Raw genomic sequence first — 20,335 nt, 5'->3', positions numbered from 1 at the left:
TGAACAAGGACGCCTTATGTTCAGCAGCTGAAATTATAGGTTTTAAAAATGTTTTACTCAAACCCTCTTTGTTGGGAGGTTACTTCCGCTCGACGGGCTCGGGATTCTGGTTACACCCGCCCAGCCGAGGCCGGGGTGCTTTGAGCAGGGGCCCTCCCCCTTCAGCCACCTCAGAGGTAAGGGGGAACCAGCCAAACTGGCTACTCTGCTCCACCCCTCACCTCGGCCAACCCCCTCTCGGGCCCGGCGCTGCACCCCACGACCCCCTTGCAGACTCTGCTCGATTGTCAAGAAATACTGAGGCCGACCACAGATGGCTCGTGTTCCCTTTCCCTCCAAACCAGGAAGAGGAAACACACCAATTGCGGATGTCAGAATGTATGTCCCAAGACAAAAAAAATACAAAATAAAAAACCTATCCATCAAAGTTCAGTAAATAACATGAACCATGTGAAATACTATTTCAGTTTTAAACTATATGTTTTGGGGAGTACGTGGAGTATACGGGAGTCCATCCACAAACCGTAAATACTTACCCCATCCGGTATAAGGTGTTTATTTGTCTAGGTGTTATATATAGCGCTACGCGTCTGCTTCGGAGCGCTAAAAAAGTCAAACTACGTGTTTGTGTTTATGGGCTGGTGGGTAGTGTTCAGCCGGTTGTGAGGCGTGGCCCCACTCATGTATTCCGCTGCCCACTGCCGCCATAGTACCAAACGATGGCAAAGTTGATTTTTTTCATTTTTAGGCGGTTCTTGAACGTTGGTAATTGGGTTCTGCCCTGAAGGACGAGTTAAGAATATTCCAGCGGCTCTGTAATGTGAAATTTCCTAAACCACGCTGCGACGCATTCAGAAATAATCTAAATTTCTTTCCGCCTCTAATTCCAGCGCCTCGTTTAGGCACCTTGCTTTAATGATATTCGTTTTGATATATAATATTTAGAAAAGTATCAAGAAGCATATATTAAAAATATCATATCCCCTCGCTTCCTATGCAAAGTGCTTAACACGCTTTGGGATAACGTCCGCTATATATATATCAAATACATAAATGGCGAAATAAAAAAAATTGCTCTTTTCTCAGGCATCTGACATCAAACTATCCACTTTTTTTTATATAGAAGAAAGGTGCAAAGGCCAGTTCTTTGTGCTAGAACAAGTTTAATGCTACCATACATATCCTGCCAAATCCGGGAGAAGGAAACGGTGTATGCATATATACCTTGAGTTCCCATATGCGAGCAGAGAAACAGGTGGCACTCTGTAGTGCCGGCTGAAGAAGGTCAGGTGGCCGGCGCCCCCTGCACCCCGTCCCACAGCAGGTTCCAGGGGCCCGCGCCACCAGGCCTTGCGGGCCCTCCCCTCCTCAGATGGCTCTGAAAGGCCCGGGCACACACTCGCCTCTGGCTAAAGGCATTCTTTGCAAATGGTAATGGAGGCTGGGCTCGGAATTCCAGTCATAATTATAAACTATTCAGTGGCAGCAGAACCCCCCTTGGTGGCGCCAAGTTCACAGTTGCATACAATATAGAAGATCACAGTTTGAAGTCTAGCACAGATTAAAACCACAGATGTACCATTTATATAAGACACACACTGATTGTCTCTGAAAAACTACATTTGACTCCTTATAAACATCATTTCTTATTTTTTTTTTTAAATAAAGTAGTGCATCTAGGACAGTCAGTCGCACAGTTCACGTAGTCCTGAAAGGTAATTTCAGAGCCAGCTAGAGGTTTGATCATAAAATGTTCACAAGCTCGGAGCTGTCGTCGCCATCTCAGCACTTTCAGTAGTGCTTGGCCAACACTGGACGTCTCAGCGGACTCCTGCACAGGCTGCAGACCAGGGCTGAAAGGCCGGGCGCGGATCCACTACTCACGCCAAACATCAGAACCATTGTCTGCTAAATCTAAGAAGGTCACAAGTCCATCAGTCCAAAGGAATCCATCTTGTGTCGCCATGATCAGTTCTCTTCTTCTCCATTCCATATGTGAGCAGGAGATTGATATGACTTGGATCACAGGAAGCGTCTTTTATACCCAAAAAATGGCTACGCTGGAATGTCCCGCCCAGTGTATGTATCCCAAAGAGTTCCCCTTGCTTTACCCCATTCACAAAACTTGAAACTTCCACGAGGATGTCTGGTCCTTGTAATCCAAGCAGTCAGCATTGAAGTTCAGCTTCCAGGAGGTGGCCTGGTCCTTGTAATCCAAGCAGTCGGTGGCTGTGTTGAAGCCCAGACTGGATGCACCATAGCCCTGAGTGGAAAGGCTGGCTGGGGACTGGCTGAGGTGGGAGCTGACCCCATTGGTGCCCATAGGACTGAGGGTAGCCCCTGCTCCTGTCAGTTGGTGGTGCATGGGGCTCAGATAGGATCCACAGTCCATGCCGCCAAAGTAGGATGAGGAGCTGGAGTAGCCCTGGGCGTAGGCCGGAGCCTGGGAGTAGGTCATAGGGTAGGACCTCTGCATGCAGGAGGATGAGGTGGACAGGGGGTCAGAGAGGGGGGAGATGGAAGCTGGACTCCAGATGGACACAGGTGCGCTGGTGCTGGAGATGGTGGGTACAGCTGTGCTAGGTGGTGGTGTGAACTGCCCACTGGCTCCACTCTCCGAGCTCACTTCCCGCCCTGGAGAACTCTTCTTCTTGGCCGGCCTTGCTTTGCTTTGACCTCCACTCTGCTGTTGCTGCTGCTGTTGGCGGCATTTAGCTCTGCGATTTTTAAACCATACCTTAAAAGGAAAAAGAACCATCAATTAATGTTATGGACAGTACGTAAGTTCTGGGCAAGGCAGCTTGCAATGCCACTTATCGAGGAAAAACAAGCAGCAAGAATTTGTTCAAAGCATAATACATCTTGTCATTACATAACATGGGGAAGCCATGGCAGTCTCAGTAATGGCAGAGACCGGTGGTAGTTTATCATAAAATACTGAGGAGTTTACTTGTGCCAAGATCCTTTGGTACTTACCATCTAAGTAATTACTCCTCCACTGGTTTGCCAGCTCTTAAAGCAAGGGTTGTATGTCAGAACCACGTAGGCATTTACCACGCCTGCTTTAACAACGCGGTCCGACCATGAATGCATCCTTACAAAGCATTCCTTTACCACGCAAGTTGTTACAATGACTTGCCTTAAGAAAAGCGCTGGACTTTGGAAAAGTAGAATTTACTATTCCGACTCCAGTATGTGCAACAGTAGGGAAAGTGTTGGACTTAAAGACCAACATCACTCCAACAAGGCTTTTCTTAAAGCAAGTATTTGTAACAACTTGCGTGGTAAAGGAATGCTTTGTAAACACGGGTTAGTGGTTCGGACTGCGTTGTTAAGACACAGCGTGGTTCAAGCCTCAATGTAAAGACTGTTTCCCTAAAGCAAGTGGTGATCATTAATGCCAGAAGTCTACCACCAGACTATCTCATCACAGGTAAAAATCAAAACCCTTGCAGAAAGAGGTGGTAATTGTGGCTCACTGTAAGAGCAGTTTACGATAAGCTGTGGGTTGGAGTCAACACCGCTAGAGTTGGTCAGATTGCAACAGAAATAGCACTTCAGCTTGATGAACGGTAGAACTAGATCCAGATTGGAATGGAGGTGTATTCCCTCAGGATCCCTAGAGTAAATGTGAATATCGTGGGCCCGGAGTGGATGCACTATGAATCAATCCCTGCTTTTGGTCATCAAGGACATACTGTGGGTGATAAGAGTGGGATATTTCTCCAGATACACCGATTCGGTGATGCTGGACTACCACTGGTCAGACCTGAAACCCCATACATCCTGGATGTAGGCAGCTTCAAAGCCTCCCTGGCCCACATGGGCATTCTGAGTGAGCCGGCACCACCGCATTCCTTCAGGGAACCATAGTGTTTGAGCTGCACATTGTTTTCAGCAAAATTAGTTCTGAGTCAGCTTGATACATTTTCAAAACCAACAATTCACCGTACAGCAAATTCTAAGACTGTGTACTCCATATTTAGATTTGTGGCAAAGTGAACAGCTTTGTATTTTTCTTTTTTATGTCAATGAATTTGCAACATATACAACTTATACAGTTCAATTCTGCAGACTGCTGTCACAGCGGAGGCTGATGAACATAGGAATCCTGAATACTTGACGCTACAATACAAACACAGGTAGACCAGGCAAATGGCATTTATATGAGTGAGAGCATAAGCAAATTAACTAACTCATGTAAATAGGTTTATTGGTGTATTCACTATCATGTTTTATAAACACAAACTCGGCCCCACAATAAGTCTGTACATTTTAGTCAGGGCCACTGGAAATTATCTAGCAATGCAGGGCCAAACTAAGCAGCAAAGTTGACTAAATTATGCAAAAATAAATGGTAAATTGTGGTGCATAATGCGGCACATTGTTTAGCATTATTATTTCCCTATTTTTTTCATTTTAGTACACAATATTATGATTAGCTTAATATCTGAATGAAACAATCAGCAATATACAGTTAACCTTGGAAAAGGGTCCAACAGTGTTCTGTGCCATGCTTTTTTAGTAACTTTGCATCCATTTGAGCTTGAAACATTTTTGTTGAAATTTGCAAATTACGCAGCCGATTGTGGAATATATGGCAAGTGCTGTAAATTCACAATTATGCAGAAAATACCAAGATTGTTGATTTACATAATTCCACTGGCCTTTACTTTAGATCGGAGCTATGTAGAATGAAAGCTTCCTACATATAGGAAGTAACATGACTTATGACAATGGCATACATGTGTGGGTATGTTTGGAAATAAAGATATAAATAACTTAATGGAGTACATAGCCATACTGGATAAAATAAAAGGTCAAAGCAGAGAAGTACACAAAAATGTGGTAAGATTTGGACTGTTAGTCTGTATGAGCAAGTAGTGAGGCAAACACAAAAACTAAATATTCTTAGCATTCTAAGCATCTAAGGAAATATGTTTTTAGATGGTGCAAATCACAGATAGTTGTGAAAGTATATATTGCAATTTTAAAGGAATATAAATATAAAGGATTAAGAAAAAAATTAGGTATGGTATGGATAAGACATAGATGTATATAAGAAGTTTTAGTTTGGAAGAATTTTGGTTTTGTAGTAAAACTTAAGATGTTTAGTGATACATATATACGACCATACAGGTTAGAGGTTCCTTTCAGAGGTATATCAATCATACATAGGTAAATTTGAGCAAATGTGAGTTTTTTCACTTCTTCAATAGCGTACAAGTCCTCCTAATGGGTAGAATTTCAGTATGCTAGTCTGTAAGCCTTCTTGAGTGGACAGGTGGGCTATCTGTAGTTCCCTGCTGACAGTCTGTAAATCATCCTGAGCAACAGGTGGGGATTTTGTTGTACCCCAGTGATAGTCATTAAGTCGCCCCCAAGCACACAGGCGGGGTGTTTTAAAAATTCAAGAGCTGGCAGGGTTGTTATTAGTAAATCCTTTGGATGGAGAGAAGGGTGTATGCCAATTCAATACCCTAGGGAGAGAAATAAGTGGGGTTGTCTGTGAGTCTGTAGACATAGACTGTTTCCAGTATTTGCAGGTCCTAATGACACACACATGAGTGCTTAGTTGTAGCTCGTGAATGAGTGGGTGCATGTGCAAAATTAGCCATATTGCGCAATAATTTTGTGGCCAGTGTGTTGTGTGACAACTGAATGTGAGGGTGTAACTCTTGTTCAAAAGTCACAAAAATACACCGGCAGGATTTACTTTTCACACAAGACATTTTCTGCTCAAATAGTCTCCTGTGGGCAAACTCATGAAGAAATTTCAAGACACTCACATAATACAGTAATTGAAAACTTCACATGATTTTTCCCATGTGAAAAAATTGCTTAAGTCTCTGGTGTGCCTAGAAGTCATGCGAAATGGAAAGGTGGGATACTAGTGGTACCCAAGGGCTTGAGTAGTGGTGGTGCCTTATCCTAGAAGATCGATAATAGGGTTGTTTTAAAACCAAGGCATTTTAAATGGGGCACTAGAGTGAAGTTGTAAATAGCCAATTGTTGGACAGGTGGTTTTGTAACAACATGAAGATGGTCTGGCGAGCACAGAGTGCTGGTGTCTACTGAAAAGGGCCCCCTCATCTTGCCTTATGTCGTCTGTCCATGATGAGCGGTGACAGTTTTTTATTTTTTTAATTATGAAGTAGTGTTATTGCACTTCCCACTGCCCAACCTATAATGAGATCTAACTTCTGTCCAACCTATAGTGATATCTAAGTTTTGGGAATTCAAGACTGCCCTAAATCCCTCTAGGGTGGGTGGATTTTATGTAATACCAGCAAGATAGTCTGTAAGACCTCGAGCTGGACAGGTGGACTCTGCAGTGCCACAGGAATTGTCAGTAAGTCCTTAAAGCCGATAGGTTGGCTCATCGTATTACCACAGGGATTGTCTACATATACCTGGAGAGGGGCCGGTGGACTGGTTGTAGTACATCAGGGAATGTCTGTAAGTCATCGAGGATGGACAAGTGGGTTGTATGTAATACTGCAGCACGCACAGGCTGAGCAGCACCAAGCTCTCACTCACCTGCACTCTGGACTCCGGGAGGTTGATCTTGAGAGCCACCTCTTCCCTCATAAAGATGTCCGGATAGCGGGTCTTGGCGAACAGCGCCTCCAGGACGTCGAGCTGGGCCCTGGTGAAGGTGGTCCTCTCCCGCCGCTGCTTCCGGGGCGTGGCTGCAGGGGGGAAACACCAAAAGGAGCAAAGTGAGCGTAGCTGTACGTGATCACGGTGCGCGGCCTCACGGCGACGTGCTCGAGAGAGACGTTCCAGCAGTCCTCAGGACCCACGTGACCACAAGCGACCCCGCCACACCTGAAAGAACCACGCGCCTCTCCCCGTTCTGTGGAAGAACTCCCTAATCCCCGGCGCTCACCACATACAACTAGAAAAGTGCAACAGGGACTGCTTATAAATGAAGGCAACCAGTTAATTAAACTTTGTCAAAAAGTAAACCTCAAAATGTAGGCTGCCTGTACAGCAAATTAAAACACAGGCGAACTTGGTGCGGAGTAATACCCTGCGAGCAGAAAATCAGCCTGAAATAAAACACTGATGATGAGGAGCTCGTCTCTTGCACCCTACCCTCACATCTGAGACTACACATCACAATCTCGGAGGCGTGACACCGATATAGTCAGCATAGAGACATGAAGTAAAGCGTGTACTAGATATGTGTTCGAAGCCATGAGTGTGGTCTGCTTTCTTCGTGCACTCAAAGCCATGAGGTAAACTCTACACTGATCGTGTACTCAAAGCCGTGAGGTAGACTCTGTATTCATGTGTACGCATGCACGCAGACACAAATCTGCATTCAATGCCATTCTTAGGCACATTGTACTTCGAGTCTCGTGGTAAAGTCTGTACAGATCACGCACTAAAATACCCGTGAGAAAGTCTGCGTTCGGAGTCGTGATGTAAAGTTTACACTCCGTCTGCCCTCGGAAGCACATCGTAATTCACATATCATGCACATAAACATATGAGGTAAAGTCTGCACTCATTCATTGATCATTCATGTAAAGGCATGGGGTAGAATCTGCACTCATCACGCACTTAGACCCATGAAGTAAATCTGCACTCCTCGTGCACTGATCGGACACGTAAAGGCACGAGGCAGAACCTGCACTTAGACCCAGTAGATGAAGTCTGCTCTCATCAGGCATTCCTGAAAACGCATCGGCGGTTGTTGTTTTGTGCCTCTGGCGCCCAGACCCTGGAGGAAGCTCCCCACGACCGGCTCCCTCGGACCTCAACCCAATGCCCCCCACTCCAGGAAACTACTAGAGAATTACGTTACGCATTTTAGTATGGAAGGCAAGGCATTCTTTGCTATGACTGTGCTCCTAGCGCCGGGCCAACCTTCTGGGGTAAAAGAGCGCTTTACAAAATTCCAAACCAATCACATCCAACCAGGTACAGTTGCATTCCTCAGCCACTCGATCCTTGGTTTACTCGGAATCTCTAGAGGTAAATACCACGAATGGAGATAAGTTCAGGTGCGCACAACTTTCACTCAGAGTGGTTTGAAAAAGGTTGCAGTGAACATGCACTCAAAACCGTGACGTAAAGTCAGCGCAGACCATGTGCATTCGCCGGACACAGCGGAGGAATCAGTTCCAGACTCGTCACTGCACATCATAACGAGGTGAGAGCGCCTCTTACCAGGGTACCCCACGGAGGGGTGCAGCAGGTCCATCCCCGACGAGGTGAGGCTCAGCCCATTCACGGTGTAAGGTGGTTGCTTCAGGTAAGACATCATGCTAAAGTTGTGAGGGACAAACGTCGTAAAAACAACCGGTTCGCTGGTTCACTTCGGGCTCCGGCCTCTTCCGCAGCTCCTGGTCCTCAGCGCCTAGAAGAGGAGACACGATCAGAGAGTGCTACGGAGCTGCGCTGTCCCAGGCTCTGACGCTCACTACGCTAGTGTGAAGCGCCAGGGAGCTCTGCTGAGTAGATAAGCGTGTCCCACAACCACGCACCACCCCACCCCACCACTCACAACACGCCTCCCAGCCAGGCCATCACCCCCTCCCCCTCCCGCTCCAGATGCAGCCCCCGCCATTAGCATAGGGCCCACGGGCTGCCACCGGCTAATTGTCTCAAACAAGGCCTGATTGGGGCCATTTCCCGAGACAAAGGGGTCCTCGCTCATGTAAACAATGCCGATAACAAAGCCTGTAGGGGGTGAACAAAGGGGGCATTCACGACCCCTATCTCTGCCTAGTTTGCGGTCATTACACCAACAGAGCTTTTAATTATCTCCCCGGCTTTCCTCGACATTCAAACCGCTGCGCTGAAGCCCGAATGTGGGTCCATTTACATCATAAAATAGCAACTTGAGGCCTGGCGAACTGGAGCAACGGCCCTGCCCGCGGCATTCAGCGCGAGGCCCATTTTCACCTAATTAGTAGTCTGGGTAATTAGATTTGGAAGGCACATAACACAGTTATGGGGCCTTTGGAGGGTGTTGATTATATGTGTTGAGTGGGGGCGATAAACAAACAAGTCATTAACAATAAACAATACTGAGCGGCAGCCGGCTCCGCCCTCACCAGGCCCGATGATGGCGTCAACAAAAGTCTCGCACCCTGAATATTGTGGGAGGGTGTATGCGAGGCCACCAAGAGCCGTCTAAAGTCAAGTGTAAATGCTGGAATCGTGCAACCGCACGCGTATATAGCGCCTTTCACTGAGTGCTGTGCAAGTGCACCAGCTTCAGTCTCCCATACAGGCAAAAGTGCTAATGTGTAGTTTTCCCCAACTGGCCTTGAGCACCATAAACTGACAATAATAACAACGACTGTTACTTACAGTGCCTAGAAGCGGCAGGGCTGCTTTATGAACTGCTAGATAGCGCACGGTATAACTAATATTCTATTTATTGATATTTAAATCGGAATTGTTTTCACAACTTTTAAAGTTAATATTTCATTTTCCATTATCTCTCACCTATTTGATTTAAGATATCGTTTCTCACTTATTTTTATACCACGCCCAGTAGGTTTATAGTTTATTTTTGTCTTTGGACGAAATTGGGGAGTAACAAATGATTATTATATTTTGATAAATTGTATTTGAAGGTGAGTACGTTTTTTCTTCCGAAACTTCTTTGAGCAGTTTAAAAAATCTACAAACTCGAAACTGCATCATACACCTGGAATGTATGTTTTGTATTTCTTTTATTCTCGTTTACCACTGTTTCGACAATTAACCTTTAATTAACATTATAATAAGACACGTCTCAACTGCATTATATAATTGTAGCTTAATTATTTTGTTTCCATACCACTTTTTCTAAAGCCAGCAACCATGTTCTAACAGCCTACAAACACCGAATTACCACATTGCACACGAGTATGTCTGTCCTCCCGCAATAAACAAACTACAATAGTCATTAAGGCAAATGAGCGAGAAAAATAAAATCTCACTTTCTACAAACACAACAACCACACAGCTCCAAAATGGCTGAGAAATAATGGCCTGACCCCCCAGCCAAACTTTTCTGAACTCTTTACCAGACCTTTATTGGGGGCTAACGTGAGTCCACCTGTCCCGTGCCAGACACAAGATTTAGTAGTATTCCCTCTCGATACGCTGGATGTGACTTCTTCTATAGTCATTCAGTTTATTTCAGTTTAATTCAAATATTCGTGCATCGCATTGTTTAAAAAACATATAATTGGTATAATGCTCATTACACATTTTAAATGACTGAATTTAGTGAAATTGCACACCCCAGTTAGTGGCTCACGTGAACAACTACAAATACATCTAAGCAATTCTTATCCGTTGTTACTAATTAATTCCACTCCTCAGATGGATTGAAATGTTTTTTATGGGAACTACTACAGTGACCAACAGTATATGTAATGTAACCTTTGTCCGGGTTAAAAGAGTCCAAGCGCGTGCTTAAATTGACAAACACAGACGCACACACATATATAGCGAGAATATGCATTTGTGTTTATATAAATATATAATATGTGTGTGTATATATATATATATATATATATATATATATATATATATATATATATATATATATATATATATATATATATATATATATTTATACACACACACACATATATATATAATTATTTCTCTGTGTCATGTTCACCATTTGCCGGATCCTTCTGTATGTTGTAAACTTTCGCTATAGGCGGCCGTGTTCCATTTTGCAGTTCCACAGAAAGGACAGCTCTAGTGAGCCACTTTCCTCTGTGTGAAGGGGAGAGTGTTGCATGCTCAAAGGTTAATCTGATAACATATGATGTCATGTCGGCTGTCAGGAGGGTGAGGACAAGTAGTGACAGCCTGACAGGCGCGCGTCATATCTTCGCCGATCCCCCGGGTCTCTTCAAACAGACTACAGATGTAGCCATTCACCGGCAATCGAGGCCGCTTCAGAAAAGGCCGCCCCCCCCCCCTCCCCCCCATAAACCATTACCCGACCGTGAGGGGAGACTGAAGCGCGATGGAAAGTTATAGCGGACTTCTGAAAATAAGCAGACTCGGGGTATTGACTTCACCCTGCCCTCCCCCTTCCCATCGCTGGCCCTACTCTCCTCGGTTTAGGTCTTTGCCCCATCCCCCGATATTCCTTGCCCCTGAAGGTTAAGCCCGTCCCTTTCAACCCCGGGGTGACCGCAGCAGCTGGGGTTCTGCCCCTTGCCCTCACCCCCTCGTGCTCGCAGTCTCTGGGGGTCAGTCTAGCTTCCCTACCTCCTTGAACCATCCGCCACTAGGATCCGGACGCATATTTCTTACAACCCGGCACATCTGCGCCTCAGGTTCGCCCCCTGGTGTTCCTCCCTGCTCCTCTCACCCCTTTGCACCCTTCCGTGTCAGTGTTTGACCCCTTCCTGGTGTTGCCAGCCCTTGGTGTTGGCACCTTGCCTCTCGCCCTTTGATGTCCAGGGGGTTGTGACCCTCGGCCGCCGTCCATGTTGTCCCTAACAGCACTTATGCTTTGGACCGTCATGTCTCTCTCCATCCTGTGACGTCACACAATCTTGTCCCACCGCCCTCTGAGTCTGTGGGCCGGCCTGGGCCAGGGGTGCAACACATGCCCGTGCAGGTCGTGCGGTGCAGGGGACCCCAACACATCAGAGGGGGGGGGGGGGCATTCTGCCCAAGGCCAAGGTATAACGATGAGATATAAGACATCCAGGGGCCCTCATCACATTCTGCAGGGTGTCCCATCATTTTGTGTTACGCCACTGACCTCAACCCTTGCTTTAGCCATCTCTACCCATAACATGGCGCCGGCAGAATGTGGGGTTCGCCTCTCTTGCCTCACTCTGGTGCCCAGGGGGTTGTGCCCCCTGCCTTCTAGAGAATGCGCCACTAGGTTTCGGGGCAGGCCCATATAATCACGCTCTCTTGTGCTCCCCGCCTGGTGTTGTCAGAACCTTGCCTCTCCCGCCCTCTCGCCTTAGGAGGTCCCACCCTGGACACCCCCAGGGATCGGCCCGTTGTCCTGTCCGTGAGGTTCGACCCTTTGCCCCCACTGCACCTGTCACCATCCCCTTGTCCCTGCTCTGAGACTCGGACTCACTCCCATTTCTCTCGACCTCAACCCGGGATTTCATACAGTGTCGCTAACTCCTGGCATTGTAATTCTAAATTGTACTTATATAGCGCTTACTACCGTGAGGAGGCGTTGAAACGCTTTGCGGCGAGTAGGAAGCTACTTCGGAACCTACGGTTAGATGTACTTCAGCCTTTGAGGTTCAGCCAACCGTCTCTCACGCCCCTGGCACAGCCAGCCACTCCCCCACCCCTCAGGGTGACAGACACCGTAGATCACCGTTTCTTTGCCCACCTTGGACCCTGGGGTGGTCTCCTCTGCTTCCCATCGGGCCCTTGTTTCTTACCCATCCGTGTACAATACTTCCATCCTGCCCCACGTGGTATCAACTGCTTCGGGCTCGTTCCCTAGTCTCTCACCCCCAGTGCCTGGGGGGGGGGGGGGGGTAACCCTTGACCTCCATGCATGTGTGCCCCAAGACTTGGCAGTTCGGACCATTTAGTCCGTCGCTTGTGCCCATCACCCGGTGTTGCCAGCTCCTGGGTCACAATGACATTTGCATCTCACTCTCGCCTGTCTCCAGGAGTTCTCACCCCTTGGTGTATCTCACCCACTGGTGGCCGGAGATTTCAACCCTCTGCCATGCAGGCGTGTTTGCCCCAAGCCCTTGCCGTTCGGCCATTTTATCTGCCTCCCTTGTGTCCTTCTCCTGGTGTGCTTAACTCTTCACCCATTGGTGCCCATGGATTTCGACCCTCTGAACTCCACGCATTTTTGTCCCGAGCTCCATACGGTCAGTGCAGTTCCCCCACCCCCAATACCCTGGAGTTCGGCCCTTGTTTTCCTCTCCCTTGGTGCCCCCAGCTATGGGGGTTTTCATTTTGGCCTCTACCCCAGGAGTCCTCAGACTCTGATGTTCCGTGCATTTACCCTCACAGACAGGGGTGAAACCCCCTTTGGCCACCTTCGTCTTCTTTTGTTGGGTTCTTGTTTCCCACTCCCCGCTGCCACCCCAGTGCCCCACACCCTCCTGTTAGGGTTGAGTTCCTTGTCTGTTACCCTTGGTGCCCACACTGCCTGTCAGAGTCACTCTTCCCCCACAGACTGAGTCCTATGTTATGTGTGAATATGTTTTAAAATGTTTACCCAACGCCCACTGGGTCATGAATGTCACTGGCCTCAGTAATACAACAAGTTACTCACCTAAGAGAGAAACAGCTGTCACCCGACAATGTATTTCATACAATGGGCGGACTCGCACCAGACTCGCGGGTTTCCTTTTAGTCAAACTCCGCCGTTCTGGCGCAATCTGTCAGCCCCCACCCCCCTCCACCCCGACCCCCATACTTGGTCTACCAGTTGCTCCACGCTCGCTCGATATTAATTACCCTGTCCCAGAATTAATTATAATAAATGTTTTCTTGATAAATTAACGAGATAATCCGGGCGGCACACGCTGCCCTAATTACAGGACGCCGGCCTGCTCCGCGGACCTTCCGCGGTGATTAAGGTTCCGGAGTGCGCGAGTGACACAAAACCCGCGATCCGGGCCTGCTGCTGCCTGCCGGCCCCGCGGGCACCTGGCGTGGGGGCTGCATGGAGGAGTGCTGGCATACGATAGGGTGAGTGAATGAATGAATGTAGGGTGCAATAGTTGGAGGAGGGAGGGATGTATGTTAGGTGTGGGGTGCAGGGTGTAGGCTGTGTTCGTTTGTAAATTGCATAAATAAACATACAAATAACCGGGGGTGCGGGACTCGGTGTTTTATTTAGGAGCCCACCTTGGGTGCTTTCATATGCTGTATTTGCCGAATCCCAAAGTAATTGCCCATTCCCAAGTTGTCCGGGTTGAGTCCACCTCATGCCTTTTTCTTGCCACTCTGCACTTGCTGTCTGACAAACTCACTCTTGCCGACTCGGTTTTAATCCTACGTTCTTCCTTCGTCGCAATGTTACTTTCTGTTTCTTTCTTGCTCTTCAGCCTTCCCATCTCCCCAATGCTCTGGGACACAGTCTGATTTTAAAATATAGGCCCTGTCCCCTACAGGCACCGGCACAAATTAAGCACTAAAGTTTAAGTTTTGTCGCCATTTACAGGCGCCACATTGTGGAACTTCCGGTCGACCTGTTACAAATGGTTTGCACTGGATTCTGCTGCGCTGTCACTTTTTAGGGAACAATGCACTATAGTGTGTGTTAGGGGAGGGAGGGGGAATAAAAAAGACTAGCTGTAAAGAAGAACTGAACCCAACAGACAGACACGTCAACGACCAGTAGCAAGATGCAACTGGTATCTGTGTTTTGTTATAGCAACTTTAATAAAATCATCATATTCCAAAAAATGAATTGAATCCTAGTCAAAGTGTCACTGTGATTTTGGAAGGATGCTATTTATAAGCGCAAATTGGGTGTTTCCGACAAATCAATCTACCCTCTCGGCCACCGTCACCTAGGGTCTAATAGTTGGCGTTGAAGAACTTTTTGTGTCAGAGGAAACACAAGCAGCCTACACTACAGCCAATCACCGACGCTATAGAAGTGAACGTCACCGAACTCTTGCGAACTCGTGAACTAGGGCAGCAAACGAAGTCACAAACACTGACTTTGATACATTGCACAACTGTAAGGAAAACGATCTTAATACACACACAACACAAACACACAGATGCATAAATATACAAATTCAAGCCCACCCACAAATACACACACAAATGCATTAATATGTACACACACACACACACACACACACATATATATATATATATATATATATATATATATATATATATATATATATATATATATATATATATACACACACACATGGTGTGATTTTAAAACTTGCAAAATTGGAACAAACAATGTTTAGTTATTTCATTTTAGATGTATGCAGGTACAACTAACTACCAGTAGAATATTATTTGTAGAGGATAAACATACCTGTTTCACTGTTCATTCACATCGCACACTATTGTTAATGATGTAAATAAAATCATATAAGCCACTTTTATATCGTATCCCGTCTTCGCCTCAAAAAGAAATGTATGACAAAATAAAACTTCCCCACGAACTGAGTTTTACGATAAATAGCATAAAATAAAATAAAGCGCATTGGTCCATGTGTCGCTTTTTGTCCTGATGTCCCGGAGGGTGTTTTAAACTGTGCCCCACTGTTGATGCTTTATGACGGTCTGGCCAGAGGCAGGTCCGCGGTTGCTTCCCTTCCTCGCCGTGTATTGATCGCAGCTTCTTAAGATACTATCTGTCTGCCAATAACCAGGAAGCATGGGATTAACACACCATTTATTTCTGACCGAAATTTTCCACTCTGGCCCAATATATGCAGGGTGACATTCCTTTTTTTTTTAGAACGAAAACGCTTCTTTGGATCAGTGAGAAAAAAAGTCTCCCCTGACCCGCGCATTAAAAAAAAAAAGTCGGGGAAGTGATTCCCCGCCTCCCCAATTATCTGCCCGGGTCTGCTTGCATTTTCATTAAGAGGTTGAAAAGACCCGAGATTACAGGGGAAAAGCAATCCTGCCTGACCACATATTTCCTGGTACATTTCTATGTTGTGGTACACATTTACAAATCAGAAATCGGGTTTTGTTTGGTGGCCTGTGGCAGTTTTTGGTATTTAGGCGAGGAATGCGTTTATTTACTCCCTGTAAACCTGCGAGGATATTAGTTCAGTAAGGACCAAGTCCGAAAATCGGACAAAAAAGACAGAACAAGGCAGTAGCCGAACTGAATGATAATAATAAAAACGTGACCGGAAGAAGCATTAACATAGTTTAAAAAATCATCTCGCCCCAATACCTACAATAGAAGTACGGTTTATTAAACTTGGCGCTCGTAGAGAGCTAGGATCATACATAATGCATACATTACTACCACTAAATTCAAAACAAAGAGCGAAGGTGGTACGATACATAAAGGCACCCGGAGAACAACAGACTCACCCGTCAGATAAAAGAAGTCAACACCGGCTGAAATTACCTAAACCATATCCAAAAACGTACCGAGTGGAAAAAAACAACACCAACCAAAAAACAGACAAAAAATAACCAAAAAACAAAGCAACCCTAGGAAGCAGTGAGTCCAAACTATACGAGGTGCAGAGGAAACATGTGAACTAAAGTTGAAATCTTTACCAAAAAAACACCTCAAGCAACACACAAGGCACGTTTGTTCCTTACCTCGGTAGGGTGGGTCCGATGGTCCCTCTCTGGCTTGGAAGGAACAGGATACGGAAGCAGTGGCCGAGAAAGGCTGCAAATCTCCTCCTAAGTCTGTACAAAAACAGCCCAAACAGACCTATGGGGCGGCTGCTGTGAGGTGAGGTGGCTGCGGGGTGGGCGCGTTTGCCGGTTCTGACTACAGGCGTTGTTGGCTCAGCGGAGCTGGTGCTCGTTCGACTCTCCGAGAGCTTTTGCCGAGCAAAGCGCCTCTCTGGCAACTTTTTGACGCAAACTCTCCAGCCAATGGCAGGGGGAGAGTGATTGACACATCTAAGCCAGAGGGAAAATAATAAAACCGCACCACAGGGGGAGGAAAACAGGCCACCGCTGCACCGGGAGGACAATCAGGCAACAAATAACAGCAAAAAATTATACGGAGTGCGCAGAAAAGCGCGCAGAGGAACATTAAAACTAGACATTACGGCCGGACCGCATGCAATCACCCATGTGCCGGGCAAGCTGCAGACAGCCAAGAACGCGCCACTTTTTGCCGGAAAACAAAAAGGGAAGGCAAGATACAAATGAGGATTAGGCTATAAAATATACAAGTGCGCACTTGGATAAAAAAAATGAAAACGAGAGTGGAGTGATATGTGTAATGTAAGCAAAAAACCTGCCAAGAAGTCCTTGGATCGGAACAAAAATACGAGGTGCGGGCTGGAGGTTAAAGGCAAGAATATGCACCAGCAAACAGAGGGAAACTAAGCCGGAGCAGGAGGCAGAGGGGAGGGGAGGGGGGAGGAGAGGGGGGAGAAGAGAGAGAGAGAGGGGAGTGCTGGAGAGGGGGTGGAGTAAAGTATTCGAACACATTATTTCAAAAACGGACCAAGGACAGCCCCGTGTCCTCTAAACTCATGGCACTGGGGTGAGTGCGCCGGTACCCGAGGCAGGACAAGAAAAAACACAGCAAAACACCCCCATGGGTGTTTGCACTTTTTAAACTTCTTTTATTTAAGTACCGAGCACGCTGAGTATGGAGTCACTGTTATCCGGATCTTGGAGATGGTGTGCACAGAGACTTGCCAGAACCATGCAAACACACACACTTACTCACTCCTACACCCATAAACACATAAAGAATAGACACTCACTCCTACACCCATATACACAAAAAAAAGAACACACACTCACTCATACACCCATAAACACAAAAACCCATAAAGAACACACACTCACTCCTACACCCATAAACACAAAAACATAAAGAACACACACTCACTCCTACACCCATAAACACAAAAACCCATAAAGAACACACACTCACTCCTACACCCATAAACACAAAAACATAAAGAACACACACTCACTCCTACACCCATAAACACAAAAACATAAAGAACACACACTCACTCCTACACCCATAAACACAAAAACATAAAGAACACGCACTCATTCATACACCCATAAACACAAAAACCCATAAAGAACACACACTCACTCCTACACCCATAAACACAAAAACCCATAAAGAACACACACTCACTCCTACACCCATAAACACAAAAACATAAAGAACACACACTCACTCCTACACCCATAAACACAAAAACCCATAAAGCACACATTACTCCTACACCCAAAAGCACATAAAGACAACTACAGGCACAGATCTAAGACAGAGAGTAACAGACACTACTGGAAGCGCAAGCACACTCTGAGTAACTGCCACCACTGCACCCACACAAATGGACTCACAGACATATGTAGTCGCAGCAAGACCCGCGCGAACACACCTACACCCACAAACACAAATTCAACAAACACAACTGCACGCGCACGTCCACACGCAGACAATAACTTAACATAACTTGATGCAAGAACTCACATACGCATACAGTCTGACAGATACAACTGCACGCATAAAAAAACACCTGCGCACCGATGCAGAAAACTATACCCACAAACTCAGAGCTCAGCATACAACTACACGCACACATGGGGCGATTCATAGACATAACAAGACGCAAGAACACAAGGACACATCGACTGACAGATACAACTGCACGAACACAAAATACTCCCACAACGATGTACAAAACGATACCCACAAACTCAGATCTACGCACACAACTACAGCTACACATGGCGAGATTCATAGACATAACAAGACGCAAAAACACACGGACACACACAAACTTACAGATACAACTGCACGAACACAGAATACATCCACACCGATGCACAAAACTACACCCACAAACTCAGATCTACACACACAACTACAGCTACACATACACACGCGGAGAATCATAGACATAACAAGACGCAAGAACACACAGACACATACAGACTGACAGATACAACTGCACGAACACAAAATACTCCCACAACGATGCACAACACTATACCCGCAAACTCAGATCCACGCGCACACGCACAGCCATGGAAACAACCCACGCACAAACATTAACTTACACAACAAAGATGCAGAACCTCGCTTAACAGGCATGACCACACGCCCACACAGAGACTAAAACACGAATACAACTAGACACGCACCAGGCAGGAATATCCCATCACACCAGACAGCAAAAAGACAGACGCAAAGGCAAACATACAGATGGGGCCTATCCTCACACACACGCAGACACAAACACCGACAAAGAGAGCACGATTGCTCTCACACCCATACAATCACACAAAAGCAGCACACAACGAACAATTAATTGTATGAAATATGCACCGAGCTCGGAAATTATGGGGAGCAGCTCTCGGTGTAAAGCCGAAGGGTGTGCACGAGTTCTCATTCTGCCCAAGTCTCCCCTCCCAGACCCCAAAAAGCGGGTGCAACCCTCGCTTCAGAACGGGGTTCTCTGAGGTCACTAAAAGCCTGAGCGGACACTCCCAGACCTGGTGGAAGTACACACGCGAATTCAGTTATATTTTCCTTGTGTGCCCCACTGCTCGCTCGGAGTGTGAGGGGAGTACTGTGAAAGAGGGGCCGGTGGCCGGCGCGCTCGCCTGCCAGCAGCTGAGCTTGTCTAAGGGTAGCCCGCCTGTACTAGTGCACCGGCTGCACTGGGGGGGGGGGGGGGGGGGGGGGGAGGGGGGGCTTGTGGGAGCTCGGTCCAGGGCAGGACAAGCTCTGCAGACTCATCAGGCTCACGAGGCATTGCAATAATTACATGTATGTGTGGGTAGAATGCCATACACGGCCTCTATGTGAACACAGTCAAATGCTGTGAACCAGAGCACACTGTGCATACTGCGCCGAGATCCATCATTGCCGTAGAAGGCATAGATGCGTCCCTCAGGAAGACCTAAATAGTGCCTTTGAACCTGCGTCTGTCGGATATGTAATGTGTTGGTGTGCACCCCACATTACACGTACCGTGGGAAAGAAAGAGAAGCTGCCTTAAGAGACTAGGGTGGAAAGCAGCCCCCCTTCACCTCAAAACTGAAAGGAAAAAATCAGATAACTCAACTGTAATCTATCTATCTATCTATCTATCTATCTATCTATCTATCTATCTATCTATCTATCTATCTATCTATCTATCTATCTATCTATCTATCTATCTATCTATCTAATCGTCCACCTTTCTGTCAGTCTCTCTGCCTGCCTGCTTCTTTACATATGTACTGGTTCACACGCCCATACGTGCTGTTACCTACAGGCACGCACCCTCTGGTTTTGAATTAAGTGCCACAGTAAAACGCGGAAGTTTGCCGGCCTCGCCAAGCGCTGCTCTTGTCTTAGCCCCTCGCTCGAGGTCGGGGGACTTGCTCCAGGCGCCCGACCAATAACAGAGCGGCTCGAAGTGGCCAGCGCGCCTTGAATAAACAAGCCCTCATCCCTTTAGATGTTTAAAGTAAGATTGCAGCGGGCTTGTCACGGTTTGGTAAATGTACCCCTGTAAGAGGCTTTCATAAATCCCAGAACACACCTTCAGTCAGATTTGAATATAGATTTAGGTTTTAAAGCCGGGCTTGGCGCTTAGCGGCGAGGATGCCGTGTAGCCGAGCCCCGGAATGGAGGGCTCCGGCAGACGAGGATGTGCGCGGAGACTGCGGTGCTGGGGGCCCGACCGGACAGGGCAGC

General features: G+C 46.8%; 1 protein-coding gene across 1 annotated transcript; it reads right to left on the bottom strand.

The window, feature by feature from the left end:
* Positions 1-1,111: 1,111 nt before the first annotated feature.
* On the bottom strand, positions 1,112-16,966 carry OTX2 (orthodenticle homeobox 2). The gene is made up of 4 exons (XM_085626146.1): positions 16,252-16,966; positions 8,182-8,371; positions 6,541-6,692; positions 1,112-2,737 (listed from the first exon to the last, which is right to left on the bottom strand). Exons 2-4 carry the CDS (start codon positions 8,276-8,278, stop codon positions 2,117-2,119), a joined length of 870 nt encoding a protein of 289 aa, XP_085482272.1. The 5' UTR covers positions 8,279-8,371; positions 16,252-16,966; the 3' UTR covers positions 1,112-2,116.
* Positions 16,967-20,335: the final 3,369 nt, after the last annotated feature.

The sequence above is a fragment of the Triturus cristatus genome, chromosome 9, assembly GCF_964204655.1.
Source record: "Triturus cristatus chromosome 9, aTriCri1.1, whole genome shotgun sequence".
Lineage (NCBI taxonomy): Eukaryota > Metazoa > Chordata > Amphibia > Caudata > Salamandridae > Triturus > Triturus cristatus.
Note: the sequence above shows the minus strand (reverse complement) of the source record. Positions and strands in the feature narration are given on the sequence as shown.